The following is an 18,498-nucleotide window of genomic DNA, read 5'->3' on the forward strand; positions in this document are numbered from 1 at the left end:
TTCATCAATATTGCATTGAATTGTGTTTCTGTGTTTGGACTTTCATCATGACAACGCCACGTATATCTGCACATGATTGAATTTCATTTGTTTCTCTTTATTAAATAAAATGACTTTTTCAAATGTTTTTGTTCTGAGATTTGTTGATTGTCTAATGGGAAACTGTAAACGTTTTAATAAGAATGGCATATCAAGATCTACTTTGGTGTCTAATGTTATCCCCTGAAGATGTACTACATTACCTTGCTTAGATACATCCTTCTTTCTACAGTAATTTGTGTGGAGGAAGACGGGACGGTGTTAACAGTTGTAGATATTCTTCTGGATGTTGTAAGTTCATGTTTTCATCTTCTGCACGATCAACACCGTTTCAGCATAGTCTATTGATACGTGTTTAACTAATTTGCAGTGTAACCGATCGTCATTTTTGGCGTTAATTCGTTTGACTTCATTGTTTCTCGGTGCTAGGATTGCCTGTGTACTCATTTTTTCTATTGATAATCCTTTGTGATGAAATTCTTCAATAAGATTGGACATAATACGTTTTCTTTAATTGGAACTTAAAGTGAGGAAAACTTTAAAATCTATAAGAGTTGAGAGAGCAGGAACTGTGTCTGTCAAAAACATTCACACAAATGAGAGGTGAGAGTACTGTGGGCATGGTTGAAAATGGTTGAGAGGAGGGCATGACTAGAAAACATCACGGGACTCATCTTGAAAAAAGTCTCGCCTTGTCGCAGGATTTTTTTTATTATATGGTGCACCTATTTACACTACACACTGTCTTAAGGGGTTTACAAGTACAGATCAGCTGTACAGTTTTGTGAAAATTTTAAACGTTATAATTGAAGCACACGCAGGAGAGACAGGTTGTCAGAGCCACACAGCAGGTCTGCACCAAACTTGCAAACTTTGTACTATGATCTGATTAGCCATCTTGTAACCTGAACTCTTTCCTGTAAAGTACTCTGTGATGGTTCAATGCCACTTTAAAATGCCACTTTAAAAATACTTTTATTTATAAATATTATTTTATTTAATAAATTATAAATAAATAAATAATAATAATAATAATAATAATAATAAATAATTTATATTTATTTAATAATATATATATATTTATAAATATTATTTTATTTAATAAATACTTTTATTTATAAATACTTTTATAAAATACCTCATTAATACTTTTCAATGCCACTTTAAAATACTTTTTAATACTCTAAAAGAGTATTGATTGACTAATGGGCAGCAGGGGCACACAGTGGTTCAGGTGCTGCATCTTGGATCTAAATTACTTGCCCACTAATTGCCACTGTGGAGCTTTCATGTTCTGCTTGTAGTCTTCATGGGCTTGGCACTTTTCTTCCCACATTCTGAAAGCAGGTCAAGTGCTAGGCAGGCTAGTATAACAACCTTTGATTTCAAATGTGCTGGTGTGTGTGTGAGTTGACCTGCAATGGACTGGCACCATGCCCATGGGAAATTCTGGACGCACTAGACACTGATGGATTCTGAGCCACCCACATGCACCAAGTGTGGAATATTGTGGGCTGCACCAGGAGTGGGCAGGAGGAGGAGTACAGGAACCTAATCAAGAACTTTGTTAAATGGTGCGACTCAAACCCACTTACACCTGAACACCAGCAAAACCAAGGAGCTGGTGGTGGATTTTAGGAGGCCCAGGCCCCTCATGGACCCCGTGATCATCAGAGGTGACTGTGCAGAGGTTACAGGCCTATAAATACCTGGGAGTGCAGCTGGATGATAAATTGGACTGGACTGCCAATACTGATGCTCTGTGTAAGAGAGGACGGAGCCAACTATACTCCGTTAGAAGGCTGGCGTCCTTCAACATCTGAAATAAGATGCTGCAGATCTTCTGTCAGATGGTTGTGGTGAGCACCCTCTTCTACACGGTGGTGTGCTGGGGAGGGAGCATAAAGAAGAGGGATGCCTCACCCTGGACAAAGTGGTAAGGAAGGCAGGCTCTATTGTAGGCGCGGAGCTGGACAGTTTGACATCCGTGACAGAGCACCGGGCACTAAGCAGACTCCTGTCAATCATGGAGAATCCACTGCATCCACTGAACAGTGTCATCTCCAGAATGAGAAGCAGCTTCAGTGACAGACTGCTGTCACTGTCCTGCTTCACTGACAGACTGAGGAGATTGTTCCTCCCCCACACTATGCAACTCTTCAATTCCACCCGGGGGGCTAAACGTTAACATTATACAAGATTGTAGACTGTTATGCTTGCCTTGCACTCTCCACCCTGCATTTTTTTAACTTGCACTGCATATTTATCACTATTTAATTAATATTGTTTTTAATCAGTATTCTGCTTCTGGAGTATGTGAAATTCCCCTTGGGGATTAATAAGGTATCTATCTATCTGTATGTTATATAGTGCCTTTCCAATCTATCTATCTATCTATCTATCTATCTATGTATTGGATAAGCAGGTTTCATAATGTTACACTACATGACTGATTGATTGATTGATTGATTGATTGATTGAACCTTGTGGCTACTGTCCAAGACCACAGAGCCTAAACCACCCTCCTGGTTGCCCCTGTAGTGAGCCAAATAATTGACACACCATCAGGTCTACCCAGTCTGTTTGGGGTAACTCTTGGGGAGACCTCCATTACAGACACCCTGAGGAACAAGAACTGCTAACTGCAGGAAGCTGTGCACGATGATTTTGTGTTTAAAAGAGAAATGTGTCTTTCTAAAAATATTTTTTTTCGGGTCATTATGATATGCTGACTCATTTTTCAATTTAAAAGGTGCAGTACCACACTGAACTTCCTTCTGCTCCAATTCTGTTATAAGTTGCACAATTCCTAACAGATATTGGACCCTATGTTGTAAGGTCGATGGAGTGTTATCAAAGTGTCAGGCATCAAATGTGAAACTCTGAAGAAAGGAAGTTCTCTAAACAGTCACCATGCCACTGATAGAGGGGTGGTATAGTGGCAGAGTGATAAGTGCTATTGTATTACAGCTATAGGATTCAAATTGCAGCCCAGGCAATGCCTGCTTGGATTGGTCATCAACAACAATAACACCAATATGTATTTATAGGGCACATTTTCATACAACAATGTAAGCCAAAGTGCTTTACAAGAAGACCAAGAAAAAGTTACAAGAAAAAAACAATTCAGGAAAGGCAATAATATTAAAGAAAAAATACCAAAAAAGAAAGGGTATGGTCAGATAGCTGGGAGTACAGAAAAAACATTAAAAAAAAATCACTCCAGTTAGGCTGGAGAAAATAAAAACAAACTCTGCAGGGGTTCCAAGGCCAAAAGACCACCAAGCCCCCCACTGGGCATTCTCCCAGTAAACATAAATGTTACTAACTCAGTCCTCTTAGTCATCACAATTCTGCCTTAGAACACAGCCATAAATAAAGAATGGCACCAAAACATCCTCCAAGAGCAACTTCTCCCAACCATCCAAGAAGAGTTTGGTGACCAACAATGAACAATCCAGCATGATGGAGCACCGGGCCATAAGGTGAAAGTGATAACTAAGTGGCTCAGGAACAAAACATCAAAATTTTGGGTCCATGGCCAGGCAACTTCCCAGACCTTAATCCCATTGAGAACTTGTGGTCAATCCTCAAGAGGCAGGTGGACAAACAAAAACCCACAAATTCTGACATGCTCCAAGCATTGATTATGCAAGAATGGGCTGCCATCAGTCAGGATCTGGCACAGAAGTTGATTGACAGCATGCCAGGGCGAATTGCAGAGGTCTTGAAAAAGAAAGAAGGGCCAACACTGCAAATATTGACTCTTTACATAAACGTAATGTCATTGTCAATAAAAGCCTTTGAAACTTATGAAATGCTTGTAATTATACTTCAGCATACCATAGAAACGTCTGACAAAAAGATCTAAAAACATGGAAACAGCAAACTTTGTGAAAACCAATACTTGTGTCATTCTCAAAACTTACGGCCATGACTGTACTCACCCTACAAGAAAGGGTGGTCTTGAGCTCAGCATCATCCTAAGCTTTTCCTGCACATTCTAAGATGAAGGAGTTTTTGGTGATTCTTCAGATGGCTGATGCTGGATGGCCTTATCAGGTAGACTTGTGTTTGATGCAGAAACCTTGATAACTTTTATAATGTAACTGGCTGAGATCTGTGACAGTTTAGCTTCTGCTGGAACTAAATTGGCTTCATTTGTCAGACCTCTTATGTTGTAATTGAATGGAAAGCATCTTTATACTTTGATCTACGTTTACCCATTGGGCTGAAAGCAACTCCTCATTAAAGGACACAATCGCAAATATAGTGCTGCTTTATCGTTAACATATTGGGGTCGTTCCAGTGCTGGAGGGCTCTCTTAAATGGCTTACAACACAGCAGAAAAGATGAGGCAAGTATGAGGAATAGAGAACAACTGCACTTCTCTTTTTTATATTTTCTTCATTGATTCTTCGTTTTTTTTTTTACCACAAAAAAAAGTTTAAAATCTAGGTGCAATTGGTCAATAGTTTCAGTTTTCGTGAAGCCACAAATTGAAAACATGAAGATAAATCCTTTGCAGTTTTATTGCTTGCTGGTCTTTTTAAGCATCTTGGGCCGTGGTAAGTGAGGCAAACAGGGACTGAAATGGGGACTTGAGGACAGACAGACAGACCGATGGGCAGGCAGATAGATAGATAGATAGATAGATAGATAGATAGATAGATAGATAGATAGATAGATAGATAGATAGATAGATAGATAGATAGATAATGTAAGGGATGCCTTACATGACCAGGACAACCAGGAGATGGAAGGACCAGAAGAGAGAGCATGCACAGTCCATCATCTCCCCAGGAGCATTAGATGGCAGCCTTACCCAGAAGTGCTCCTAGGTTGAAACTTCAGGACACCTCAAGTACTTTCCAAGATTACTTAAAAGGAGCTGCCTGCCACTGAGCCAGAGATCCAGAGTCAAGAGGAAGAGGGATAAAGTTTGCCGGAGGACGAGTGGAGGCAGAAAGACAGAAGAGAAGGCAAAGAAAAGAAGTGATGTGTGCTGCATTATTTGGCTTTGTTCTACATATTGCACTACATAGGTGGGAAATGTTTGGGAAATTTCCCACAGCTAAATAAAAAGCCTGTGTTGTGCTGGAACTTGTGCCTGGTGTCTGCCTGTGTCGAGTTTTCGGAGCTGGAGCAACCCCTGGCGGTCACAGTAGATAGCTAAAAGGTTCTATAGGATAGATAGATAGATAGATAGATAGATAGATAGATAGATAGATAGATAGATAGATAGATAGATAGATAGATAGATAGATAGATAGATAGATAGATAGATAGATAGATAGATAGATAGATAGATAGATAGGAAAGGCACTATGTGCTGCAAAGATAGAGATGTGAAAAGTACAATATAAAACTGATATATATTGGTGTCCAAGTAACATGTTACATACCTCCTGTTTTGGTACAGGCTCATCCCGGGATGGCATTGTGGGTGGACGAGAAGCTGCCCCTCACTCCCGACCCTACATGGTGTCTTTGCAGGTAGATGGGATTCATGATTGTGGTGGAGTGCTGCTGAGAGAGGACTTTGTGCTGACCGCTGCCCACTGTGAAAGGTGAGTTTAGCTCTTCAACTCAAGCTTTGATGGTTTTCAGGGTCTTTGTCATGCCATTGTTCAGATTTGTTTTTGTCTTTGTTCCCTGTTTCGCAACATTCCCTCAACTCCTGCTTTCTGATTGTGCTGTGAGGTGAGGTGGTTCATTCTTGGAACAGTCAGTAAGTGAGTTGGACAGTAAGCAGACTGTATGACAGTCAGTCCTGGGATTCAGTGGCTTTGCTGTTCCTGCAGAGCTGCCATTTGTTATGCTACACATTCTCATGCAGCTCCTGTCAGAGTTCTGGGAGAAAGGGCCAATTGCTTCCTGATTAATGAGAAAAGCAATCAAAGAGTAGTTTTTAGTTTTCATGAAGATAAAAAGCAAATGAAACACTTTGTGGGGGTGGTGCAAAGCCAAGCAAAATGGCACCTTTTATTGGCTAACTAAAAAGATATACTGTAATCTTTTTAGTTAGCCAATAAAAGGTGTCATTTTGCTTGGCTTTTCTCTACATTCATAATGGCTAACACGGTACAACATCCTAGTACTATGGGGGTAGTGCATCAGTTATGGATAATCTGGTTGTTATTATCACTGCTGTATTACTATTATTATTACTGTTATTATTATTATTACTATTATTGTTATTATTATTATTGTTATTATTACTATTGTTGTTATTACTACTCAACCCATTTTCTGGGATAGCCCCATTTCTACTCTCTATATCAGGCATAGGCCAAGACAAAAGTCAGTTTTATGTGGTGTGAATACGTGAACGTATTTCTGAGGACTGTATTTGTGTTAAGGAATTTCCCCTTTTTGTGACATGTATTGAAGACGGCTGTGCTGTGTAATTTTCTATTTATGTATTGGTTTAGATGTAATGTCTGTAGGCTTTTGTGTAGTGTATGTAGGATGACACCAGCGCTGGATACAACAATAGGCACAATGGTCACCTTCTTCATTCCCCATTAATGCCATATTCCTTCTGTCAGCTCTGCATTTTCTTTGTGTCTATTTTGTATGTTGTGTGTGTTTGGTAGGCCATGTCAATAATATCTGTGGCTTTATTTTGTTTGTCTACCAGTGTTATGTCTGGTCTGTTATGGTGGACACTTTTGTCTGTCAGTATATTTCTGTCCCAGTCTAGTTAATGTGTGCCATTTCCTAGAACCTCTAGTTTGTACATGTCGACTAGTTGGTGTTGTAGCACCAGTTCTTGATGTTTGATAAGTGCTGTCCATGCAGGTCGTCTGTCGGTTTCAGTAGCTTACAACCTGAGATGATGTGTTGGATCGTTTCTTATCGCAGTTTCTTCATGTGTTGTCTGTAATGTCAGCATCCTTAAGAATATATATTTTTTTGTGGTTTCTCATATCTTGTATGGACAGCATACACCCTTCCAAACAGATCACTACAGCTTATCCAGCTATTTGAGGCCATCATATCCACACCAGGCTGATCAAGTTCATGAGGATGTCTGCCAGGCAGTGTCTTCAGGGTCCATGCTTGTGTCTGAAGTTGTGTGCTTGTCATGTCCACTGTGACGCTGTCTGTGCTATGGAGGTTATGTGGTTTGTAGTTTGTGTCTGCATGAACTGTTTGTTGCTTTGTGTAGTGCTGATGTCTGCAGTTTTGAGTGAAAGAATTGTCTTCAAATATTAATCTGTGTGTTGTGTAAATGAATTACATCTCTGAGACCCCTTTCTCCCTCAGCACGTAGAAGAGTGAGTTGTGCTATGGCTGCTTTGTGGTGGTGAGGTTTGTGTTTTGTGAGTAGTGTTCTTGTTTTCCTTTGGAGATGTTGTTGGACTGTTTGAATAAAATTCCAAAGAAACGGCACATGTGCTGATGGATTTAATTGTGTGACATGCATATAGGGCTGTTTTCAGTATTTGTAAAAAAAAAGATGTATATTTTTGTGTAAGAGTGTATTTCATTTGTTTGTGGAGTACAAGTTTGTCTTCTTGGAACCCAAGATATTTGTATAGTTCACCATCTGCCTTGGCCTCAATTCGGTTGCCAATTTTGAGGTTATACTCACCTTCACTAAGGATTGCCTTTTCTTTTCTTCATGAGCTATGTTACATTTGTCCAGTCTAAACTCAGTGTGTATGTCTTGTGAATATGTTTCCCTCATTTCTAGGATCCTGTTATAATTATTTGTTTTTCCTGTTTATATCTTTACTCCTTCGAAACCCCCTCTTAAATGGTGATACAGTTTTTTTTACCTCCTCTTTGCTCGATCAGCTGCTTGCTTGCTGCTGCTGCTGCCACTGCTGCTGCTTGAAGTACATCTCATGCTTTGAACATATAAAAACTTGTACAACAGCTGTCTTGGTTATCTACTCTTTGTCTTTTATTTTTGGCTCCAGGTGTGGTTAAATGTGAGTTTTTGATATTTTAGTTTACAACAGTGTGAGTTTTGATATTTTAGTTTACAACAGTGGTTCTCAACATGTGGGGCGGGCCCTGCTAGAGGGGGTGCTTAGATGTGAAAAAAAGAAAACAAGAATCGAAAATATGAAAAATACATCTATTGAAACCAAAACAAATTCACTTAAGTTACATTCTGATTCTAGAAAAATAAATATAGAGTTAGATAAATGTCGATAAAAGTTAAGTAGTTATAATAAAATATGCATCTATGATATATCATCAATTAAAAAAGAACAAATTGGTATTAGTGGGCTCCTTTCAAAAAATGTTAGGGGGGGCGCGATCAAAACTGTTATGAAAACTCGGGTCGCAAATACTTAAAGGTTGAGAAACGCTGGTTTACAAGTTAAAAACAGAATAAGAATCTTAAAATCTAACACCATCACATTAAAGTTCGATAAGTTCTGAAAAGAATGATACCAAACATATATATGTAGGTTGTAAAATAAGCTTGATTCAAAGCATGACAAAAAAAGTGACATAAAAAGTCACATAAAATCGTTGCACATTTAGGCTTAGGAATTTATATATTGAGAGTAAATGTCACCCATATACAATAGATGTGATAAAGTGTATTGTTGATGTTGGTTTTAAGTTTGCATTCATGTTATTTAATCTCTTTGATAATGTGTTGATAGTGAGACAGAACCAGGGAGGACTCAGTGAGTCTTCCTCGATGAGGCCTCGTCTTTTTTGTGTTAAGTCTGTATGTATTGCTAAGTTGTTGATGCATACATATACAGTAGAGTTGTTCTCCGGTGTCCCAGTAGCGTTTGTAGGCAGTGAATGAGTACGGTGTATCTTATATAAGTGTAATATTTGTGCTAGTCAATTTGTTGGATATTGTCAAATACTTTTTGCAGAAATTACTATTATTATTATTAATATTATTGTATACTGAAATGAAATGAGAGATCAGTGTGTCATCACAATTCAACAAAACAAGGGTCTCTTATGCCTTTAAGTGTGGGTCTCTTATGCCTTTAAGTGTGCGCACTTTATAGTCTAATAAACTTGTAACATCGTTTTCAATTAAAGTAAGTTAGTTAACAATGGCTGACAAAGAAAAAAATGTTCAAACTACAATTTAAATCTTAAAACAAATCAATTTGGAATCAATATTCCAAAACCACTTTCAAAGCAGTCTAATTCAGTTTAAGCTTTGGGGTGCCAAACACTATTCTGGCAGTTTTGGGTGCAAGGCACGAGTAAGTCCTGGACGTGGCATCTGTCTGTTATAGATCAGACCCCATTTCATGACAGACCACATTCACTGGCACCTTACTGAATAATCTGACCACATGTCTTTGGAAGGCTGTAAGGAAAACTGGAATAAAAACATAGGGAGAACATGCAAAACCTACCCCGGCAGTGATTAAGAGATATTAGACTGCTGAATAAAATATTACACCACCTTGCTACTCTATAAATATGCCTTTATTTTTTAATATTCATATTTATAGTTAAAAAAAGGAATTTAACTCCATTTCAGCATAGCTTCATTTTGTGCAAGCAGGTCAGCCCGGGCCAGTTTTCGGGTGGCTGTTGATACTCAGGCTCACTTTAACAAGGCATTATTTTTTATACATACAGAATAGGCAAGGAAATGAGTGTATGTTTAGTCAAATGATTGTTTCAGGTTGTACAGTTGTTGATTTTTGATAAAAACTGTTTCTTCTTCATCTTTCTTACTGGCTGGTTTTGTGAGTTGCAGGTCGTATGTCGCTGTTCTCGGAGCTCATTCCCTTAAAGACCATGAGAGTTCAAAGCAGAGTATTGAAGTTGCTAAGTCCATCCCTTACCCCACATATAAAACAGGTGACACTAAAAATGACATCCAGCTCTTGAAGGTAAGGGTTATAGAGGGGGATAGCTATGGTGCACAATTATGGTGGCCAATGCTTCACTATGGGTCCATCGAAGAGGTGAATTAAAACGTAATGACCATAGAGTGCTAGTAGATTTTTTTTTTCAGACCTGCAAATGTTTTATGAAAGAACGTTTGATTGAAACATAAATTTATTCCATAAAGAATGGTATTCACTACAGAAGCTACAGAATCACACTGAGCTTACAGGGTGTATTCTGATGAGCGATGTGACACTGTGTTTGTTTAATGTGGGTAGTGACATCCTTTGACAGCCTTTGTCGATCTATCTATCTATATATTATATAGTGCCTTTCCTATCTATCTATTATATAGTGCCTTTCCTATCTATCTATCAATCTATCTTTTGACTGGGAGACACCTTTAAACTGTATTCAGGTTAAAACCAACTGATGCCCAAAACACAACCCAACAATGGTACCCCCGAACCCTTTCATTGCTTAACTGACAAGACATTAACAAATAATAAGTACTGAAGGACAAATACAAGATTAAAGCGTATCTTGTTTATGTAAAGAATCAGTAAAAAATATAATAAAATACAGAGCTTAAGAGTCTATTACAGAAATCAGATGATCAGTTAAATGTTGGACATACCCTGGTCAGGTCAGGTCAGGTTGGGGAGGATGCACTGGTACAGCATGTTGTCACACCCACCACACAACAAAACAGCTTGGGATCCCAGTTGGCAATCCCTCAGGCAGACACGCGGTCCAGTCCCACCCTCCGGAAATGACCCTCTAACTACCACAGCTCGGTGTTACGTGGGTGTCCCCTTGGCTTGGTCTGGCCACTTGGGTCCTCAACAATGAGGATCCTGCGAGCCGGATCACCCACGGGGAATTGCGCCACATAATTGTAGTGCCGTAACTGACGCTCCCTCACAATGCAGGTAATGTGCCTCATTGGAGACTACGTGAGCAATCACTCAGTCGACACAAAGTCAAACCAACTGTACCCAAGGATTCTCCGGATAGACACAGTACCAAAAGAGTCCAGTCTTCGTCCCAGGTCAATGGACAGCGTCCATGTCTCACAACCATATAGCAAGACAGGAAGCACCAGGACTCTAAAGACTTGGATCTTCGTCCTTTTGCATAGATACCAGGAACACCACACACTCCTTTCGAAGACCTCATGGACCCTCTTGCTCTCCCAATCCATCTACTGCATCCATAGGAAGAGTCACCAGAGACATGAATGTCACTGCCAAGGTAAGTAAACCACTCGATGAGGTCGACACTCTCTGCGTAAAGGCCTGGATGTTAGTTTTTATCAGGACACTCGCAAGCCCAGACACTCAGATTATTTCATTCACTCTAGATAAAAGACAAAGTAGAGAAAATAAAAAAGCAGGTTGATATTTATTAATGTATAACGATACCAAATAGAAAATAGAATAGCAAATTTTGGATATAAACAGTCTTAGAAAAGCTTAATGAAAATTAGAAGTGTCAAAGGGATAATTTTGTCCTGGGCATTTTTTGGTTTACCAATTGGCATTGTTCATAGTTAGGATTTCTGACATCCAAATCCGTGATCTTACGTCTCTTGATCCCTGATGTCACCCTTCTGTCATTGTTTGTCCATCAGATGAGCCAAATTTAAGTTAAATTTCAAATGTGTGGTTTCAGGACAGGTGACACTGCACACATTTGATTGGCTATCTTGTCTAGAAGATGAATGATTCTGAACAAAGTGTTTGATCTTTTAAGTACCTCCACACTCCTTCCTTTCCCAAGCTGTAAACTAATTTGGCATTTCCTAGACCTATAGCATCCAATCAAATTGCAGGTTATAAATCAATAAATTAAGGTTCTGTGATATGTACTAATTTCCAAGGTAATAAAGTAAATGAATAAGAAACTGACTGAAACACATACATAAATTACTAGTACAACACCAAAGGATGCTTGCAAGGCCTGTAATTAAACTCCTGTAAATTCTCTCCATCCTGTATCAGTGCATGCTCCCAATCTCCTGGTTCGTTTGAGCAAAATAATTAAAATTCAACATAAACAGGTTGCAGTTGAAAAATTGAAGATTTTCCACACCAGAACACAGGGCAACCACCTACTGTACGTCAGAGTAATTTCTGTCCAGGCCTCTATTGGAGTCAATGATTTGGGTGTCACATGTGAAAAGGGTGTGGTTTTTATAAATGTGATGTGGGCAGAGCTAAGATTATACAGCAAGTGAATCTTTTCAATTCAGTTGACTGTCAGGGCTAAGAAAAAGGAGAAACAAGTCTTTGAAAGTGTGCTAGGCTCTTAGAAGCTTATTTCATGGTAATTTGTGGTTATTATTATTTTACTTATGTTGTTATTATTTTTAAGCAGCAGTGGAAATTAACATAAAAAATAATATTATGACCAAAAAGGGGAACTTGCGTCTATGGTAGCATTGTCATCCTATAATATTTTGGCCCAGGTTCATGTGTTTCAGTAAGCTGGGTTGTATGTTTTAGTTGTGTTCAAATGGGCTTCTGCTGAGGAGTTCTCTCACTCTCCATATGTAGTGCTGTGCACCAGCATCCCATCCCAAACTCCTTCCTGACAAATACGCACTGCTGTCTAAGACCCTTTACTGGATAAACCCTAAAAAAAATGTACAGATGATTTTTAAGCCATTTCACGATATTCATGTTATTTTTTTGTATAAACAGCTGAAAAGTAATGCCACACTGAACCGCTTTGTCAGCCAGATTCCCATCAAGGATTGTGGTTGTCTACCAAAGTATGTCCTCTGCAGCACAGCAGGATGGGGTGACATGTATGACAATTTCACCTTCCCAGATAGGCTGCGTGAAGTGAACACTACAGTCATCAGGCAGAGAAGATGTGCACACAGCTGGCCCGCTGTCACCCGGAGAATGATATGTGCCACAGACCACGGAGCCGTGCAGGGCTTCTGCTCCGTAAGTTTTCTTTCTTCATATAATGGCTGCCTTATTGGGCCCAAGTCTGACTGTGATATTCAGGGCTGGCACTAGGCAAAGCTGTAAATGGTCCCCTACACTCCAGCAAATTGTATGATTCTTTGTATGACATAATGATTTTATAAATATAGAAATATTGCTGTTTTACCTTTTGATATAAAGTTATCTATATAACATTTTGTTTGGAATTTGGTAGTTTTAAATTGAACTAATTTATATATTCAAGTTTATGTATGCCATTTATGTGGACTTAAGGTACATACAGCATTTGTTTTGATGAATTTCACAATTCTTTTTAAATAAAGCCGAAGACAACTAGCAGTTTACTAGTGATGTTAGGAAAATACAATTAAATATGGCTAAGCATTTTAGTACTGAGTTTCCAAAATGTGTAAACACAAACAGAATACTATATAAATACTAACTGATTATCCAGTGGCTTCGCTCACTGAGTGCAAGGGAAAAAAATAAAATGTAGTATATAAATTATTAAACAGTAAAACATTAACATGTAAGAAGTAAAGATACATTGAGCAGTACTGGAGTGCTTTTAGGTAAAGTACATTTTAAAGGCGCTATAACACAACAGGTAAGTAGCACTAATAGCAGCTTAAATGTATTTGGAACATCTCTCAGTAGCAGATCCCTTGTAAAAGGCGCTACACAACCGCTGTGGTATAGAAATTACATTTTCTACAGTATGTGATCCTGTAAATTTCTGCCTGACAACCTTGCACTACGTGCCTGTGATTTAAGAGAAAAATTATTCTGAGAAATGTGGATGCGACTGTTCCGTGCTTAACGGGCAGAAGGTCCAAACAATTCCCAAGTCCAAAACTTAACATGAAGAGGTCGGTACATCTTCTTAGATGTAAACTCTTTATCTTCTTAAAAGAATTCATCACAAAAGCAACCTTGAATGTTGCAGGGTTTTAGTGACCTGAACTCGCCTTAAGGGCCAGTAAGTAGTCATGCAGCGCAATTTACAAAGAGAGTTTTGCTTCGATGGCGATCACAGTCATTCGCAAAGATTTCCACTCTCCCAAGAGCCGACGGGGCACTTGAAGTGTCACAAACAGTGTGAGAAGAGAGGATGCTGCCCGAAACTGCGAAGCTCTCGACCCGGCGTCCACGCCGCTGAAGGCAGTGTCGCCTTCACATTGTTTACAGCTTGGTGCAGTAAAAAAGTAGAAAGACGCAAAGCTGGTTTTTCCTCATCTCTTCTACTGTCAAGTACTGGCAATTAAAAAAAAAGTTATAATGTGGCAGTTTCCGCGATAGTCACGTGGACGAATAAATAAAACTTCTCTGTCAGAACACGCCTGCTGGCGAATGGGTCAGCGCTGGAGTCCAGAGAGGAGGGCTGGGAGAGGGTGACGCGGGGCGCACTTCTATGGGATAGATCGGCGTGTTTGTGTTTACTTCTTTTCAATATCAGTAAAATAACTCTCACACAAATAATAACAATTCGTGAAGACGATATAAAAATGGCGTCCACAAACGAACTGATTAGTTACTGTATTATAATATGTTCTCTGGTCATACGTAATTTCCGTTTCACGTGGTCATACTTAATTTCCATTTCAAATGCGAAAAGTATTGCACTGTGTCCCAGCAATCATTGGGCACAAGGCAGGAACAATCTTTGGGCACCAATAGAAAAAGAACTGGAGTTTTAAATAACAATATATTTCAATCATGTTTTTTTACAATTGGAAAAATACAAATGACTGAAATTCACTCTCTCTTTCCGAACTTTGAAACATTTTCTTTAAAATCCATTGTTTGGGCTTCATTATTTTTCACTGATTGCTGAGGATTGCATGAATCATGAAAATATTTTAACTACACAAATAGCTACTACATAGTATGAGAGGATTTCTGCATAATTTTCACCAATTTCACACATTATTTACATCAATACAGTTGTGTCTCGCTTAATGATGGCATATGGTTGCGACCAGTGCATGATTGGTCGATTTCGTCATTAAATGCATTGACGTAATATTAAGGGGGCGGGGCATCAGATGTCATTTTCAAGGTGCTGACTTTGGATACAAGGTGCCACGTCTGCATCGTTGCATTGCATGCTTTATTTTCAGCATGATGATGATGCATCAAGTAAACATCTGACCTGATGTAACCTCCCCCAAGCTAACCTAACCTAACATTAGCATAATACATGTATTACATAAATTAAAAATAATTATTGAGCTACAGTAATAATAGTACATTAAGAACCATATCAATACTGTCACTGCGGTGGGTTGGCACCCTGCCCAGGATTGGTTCCTGCCTTGTGCCCTGTGTTGGCTGGGATTGGCTCCAGCAGACCCCCGTGACCCTGTATTCGGATTCAGCGGGTTAGAAAATGGGTGGATGGGTGGGTATCAATACTGTCATTGAGTACTTATGACGCTGTTTCGATGCTATTCGACTTCATTTCTCTAAGGAAGCTCTGTCATTAAAGCATGACGCTATTAGTTGGAGCGCTATCAACCGAGTCACAGCTTTACTATTAAAATTAATTGTGTTCATAACATTTACATGTGAATGCTTTGATATCACTTCAGTTGATTTTGTCTGTCAAATCCTGACTTACTGGTACAAAAAAAACACAGATATGATATAATGTTTGACTCATCTTGATGTAAAACATCAGGCTTTTTTTGGGTTCTCCCTATTTTTGGCCCTCTAGACCCAAAAAACCCTATTTACTGAGGTCATTGTTTGGAATATATTTTATTGCAGGACACATCTCTCTTTTATAAAATAAATCTTGGGAGGGAGACTAGGCAGATGAGATGTAATTTTCTCAGAAGACAATTTGACTTCCCACGAGAGACACTTTAACAAGACAAGGCAGTGAAACAACATGTAAAGCAAGTTCACAGACAACTAACCTAGCAGTTGCTGGAATGCTTTTGTCAGACCCACTTCACGTGCTCCCAGCTCTTAAAACAATAACAAGCGACAAGCAGAATATGAAGCTCGCCAGCAGCAGCAGCTGTAGCAACAAGCCAGCAGATGATCCGACTGCTTCTCCTTAGTGTGCGTTCAGCCACCCTAACCCCCTTTCAAAACGTGAGCATTAGAGATGCACAGTGCGACAAACAGAACACGCAGCTCGCCAGCAGCAGCAGGAGAAAGACAGCAGATGGTCCAACGGCATCTCCTTAACGTGCGTTCAGCCGCACTCCCTTCACAACGTGAGCAGCGTTATATGAAATTAAGGACAATTATTGTTTTTACAAAAGTTTTAAAGTAAAAGTGAAAATAATGCATATGTAACAATTCCTGTGAAAATAACAATCTCTTTAAATTGTATATCCGGTAAACCAAACCCGGGGATGGGCGAGCGAAGAGAGCAGGGGGCAGAGCCCCCTAGTTTAAGATAAAGAATAAACCAATAGGTATCCTCAGTGAAAATAAGCAGGGACACTTAAAGCTGTTCATGTCACATCAGTCAACCCCAGGGGTTCACCCTCTAATGGGATATGAAGGGTTAAAGTTACTCCTTTTCACAAAACATCAAAAAAATGAGGAACAGTAAAATTAAAAACAATAATAATAGTAACAATAATAAGCTATTCTGTGGTTGCTAATCACAAATATGATAACATTTTTAATATTTCATTCTTTACTGGTGGTCTTAGCTCTCAGGAGGTTAAAAATATTGACATGTGGGGTATCATTTTAGACTCCTTCAATATCTGATGTTTCAAATATAATGTTAGTTTTGATTATTTTCTAGGTCTTTTCCCCTCAGTGGTCATCTATATGGTTGTGATAAGCGTCTGCTGCAATCAAGAATAATTAAATTTTAAACATTTAAACTGAAGCACATATTTTAATATTTAAAATATTTGATGCTGCTATTCTTGTTTATTATGTACTTCTACATTACATTTCTTATGAACACCACAAATTTGGGTGACTAATTTGGACTTTATTATTATTATTATTATTATAGTAATAGCAGACATTATATACATAGCATTAAATACACAAGTCAAGAAATGGCTCTTACCAGTTTGGCGATTAGCCAGAGCTCCAGCCTAGTGCAGTTAAAGACTGCCAAGGTTCATAAATCGCACATACTGTAAATTATTCTTCTAGAACCATTTGCAAAAAAATTGTAAAGAATAATCTAAGTATACATTGAGGATTTGCATCAGTTGAGTGTTAAAAAAAAGGTGGAAAATAAGAAAAAGAACAAACATACTGAAAGGGAAAGAGTATTAAAACAAAAATAAAACTATAAAGTTGCACCTGAAAGAAATTAAAAAAAGGGACATTTAGCACAAAAAGAACCTCTGTGAAGTTGGGTGTAGTGCATCCTGGACTCCAGTGAAGGTCTCGTGTAGGTCATCAGATGTGAAGATCAAACATTGCTAGTACCGAAAATAATAATAAACGATATAATAAGGTTAATGAAAGCTGAAGAGTTACATTGAGTCTGAGTGATTGTAAATTGTTTATTGTACCTGTTTAAAAAAAAATGCTGGCCTAAGCAACTTCCTAGTTGGCCTACCTAGTAGAGCTGATGTCCAGACATCAAGAACCAGTCCATCCTATACCAGAATTCAGTAAGTCGTGTCCTTATGGCTGCTGGGGAATCAGTGTACATCACTGGGTATGAAGAGTTAGGGGACAAGGAGGAAGAGGATTTGAGGAAATAAATAGTGAAATTATTCTAAAGCTTTGTGTTCTCTTTAAGGGAGATTCTGGAGGTCCACTGGTCTGTGATGGAGTCTGTGAGGGAGTGGTCTCTTTCTCTCATTTCAAGTGCGGAGATCCCAGATATCCAGATGTTTACACAAGGGTCTGCATGTACAACAGCTGGATTCGCTGGGTGATGAGAAGATACTGATTAGAAGATGCTGGGTACAATGAAATGTGGAAAAAAAATGCAGCTTTGTCAAATAAACCTAGATTATAATGACCACACCAGTAGGTTGGTTTGAAGAAAAATTGTCTGCTATATTAATAAATGTAATGTAAAATTTAAAAGCAATTCACAGAACTACAGTAAATGCTTGCTGAAATAAAACAAATGCTTTTTGTCAACTCAGAATTGTTGTTTTTAATATGCTTATTACTCTGGTGGTAAAGTGAAAGGAACACGTACTCTGGGTGAGCTGACTAAGCCTAGCACTTCTGTGATGAGCCATGCATTGAGGTAGCAATTTCTACAGTGACATATAAACTTGTACTATTTTAAAGCCAAACAGGGAGCTCTCTTTAGTATGGTTGGCTCCTAAAGTTCATCATATGGATAAATTAAGAATGAAGGAAACAATTTTATATAAAGGATTTAGCAGGATTTTACATGACAATTAGCAAAAGAGGAAGACCTGATCAGGCACAGTTACTACAGCCATGGATACCCCACTATCAAGTCAAACCTGGCTGACTGAAGACAGGACACTTTTCAGGGCAACTATCATTAGAGCAGCTATCAGTTGACATCAATGGCATCTAACTAGCTAGCTAACTACAAATGCTCCTAGTGCTGAGGGACATGTGATAATCTTATACTGTGCTATTTGCTATACTGTATCTTAAAGAGTGTTATTTCTCATCTATCTATATACAGTATATATATATATATATATATATATATATATATATATAT

At 38.6% G+C, this 18,498-nt stretch overlaps 1 protein-coding gene across 1 annotated transcript in view; it reads left to right on the top strand.

Moving 5' to 3' along the window:
• The window catches only part of LOC120538256 (serine protease 53-like), a 36,880-nt gene extending 18,967 nt beyond the window's left edge, over positions 1-17,913 (top strand). The window contains exons 6-10 of the mRNA XM_039767709.1: positions 4,515-4,607; positions 5,462-5,609; positions 9,749-9,884; positions 12,588-12,839; positions 17,581-17,913. Coding sequence (XP_039623643.1) covers positions 4,515-4,607; positions 5,462-5,609; positions 9,749-9,884; positions 12,588-12,839; positions 17,581-17,733 — 782 coding nt within the window. The 3' untranslated portion in view covers positions 17,734-17,913. The remainder of the gene's footprint in view (positions 1-4,514; positions 4,608-5,461; positions 5,610-9,748; positions 9,885-12,587; positions 12,840-17,580) is intronic.
• Positions 17,914-18,498: the final 585 nt, after the last annotated feature.

The sequence above is a fragment of the Polypterus senegalus genome, chromosome 10, assembly GCF_016835505.1.
Source record: "Polypterus senegalus isolate Bchr_013 chromosome 10, ASM1683550v1, whole genome shotgun sequence".
NCBI classification, from domain to species: Eukaryota; Metazoa; Chordata; class Cladistia; order Polypteriformes; family Polypteridae; genus Polypterus; species Polypterus senegalus.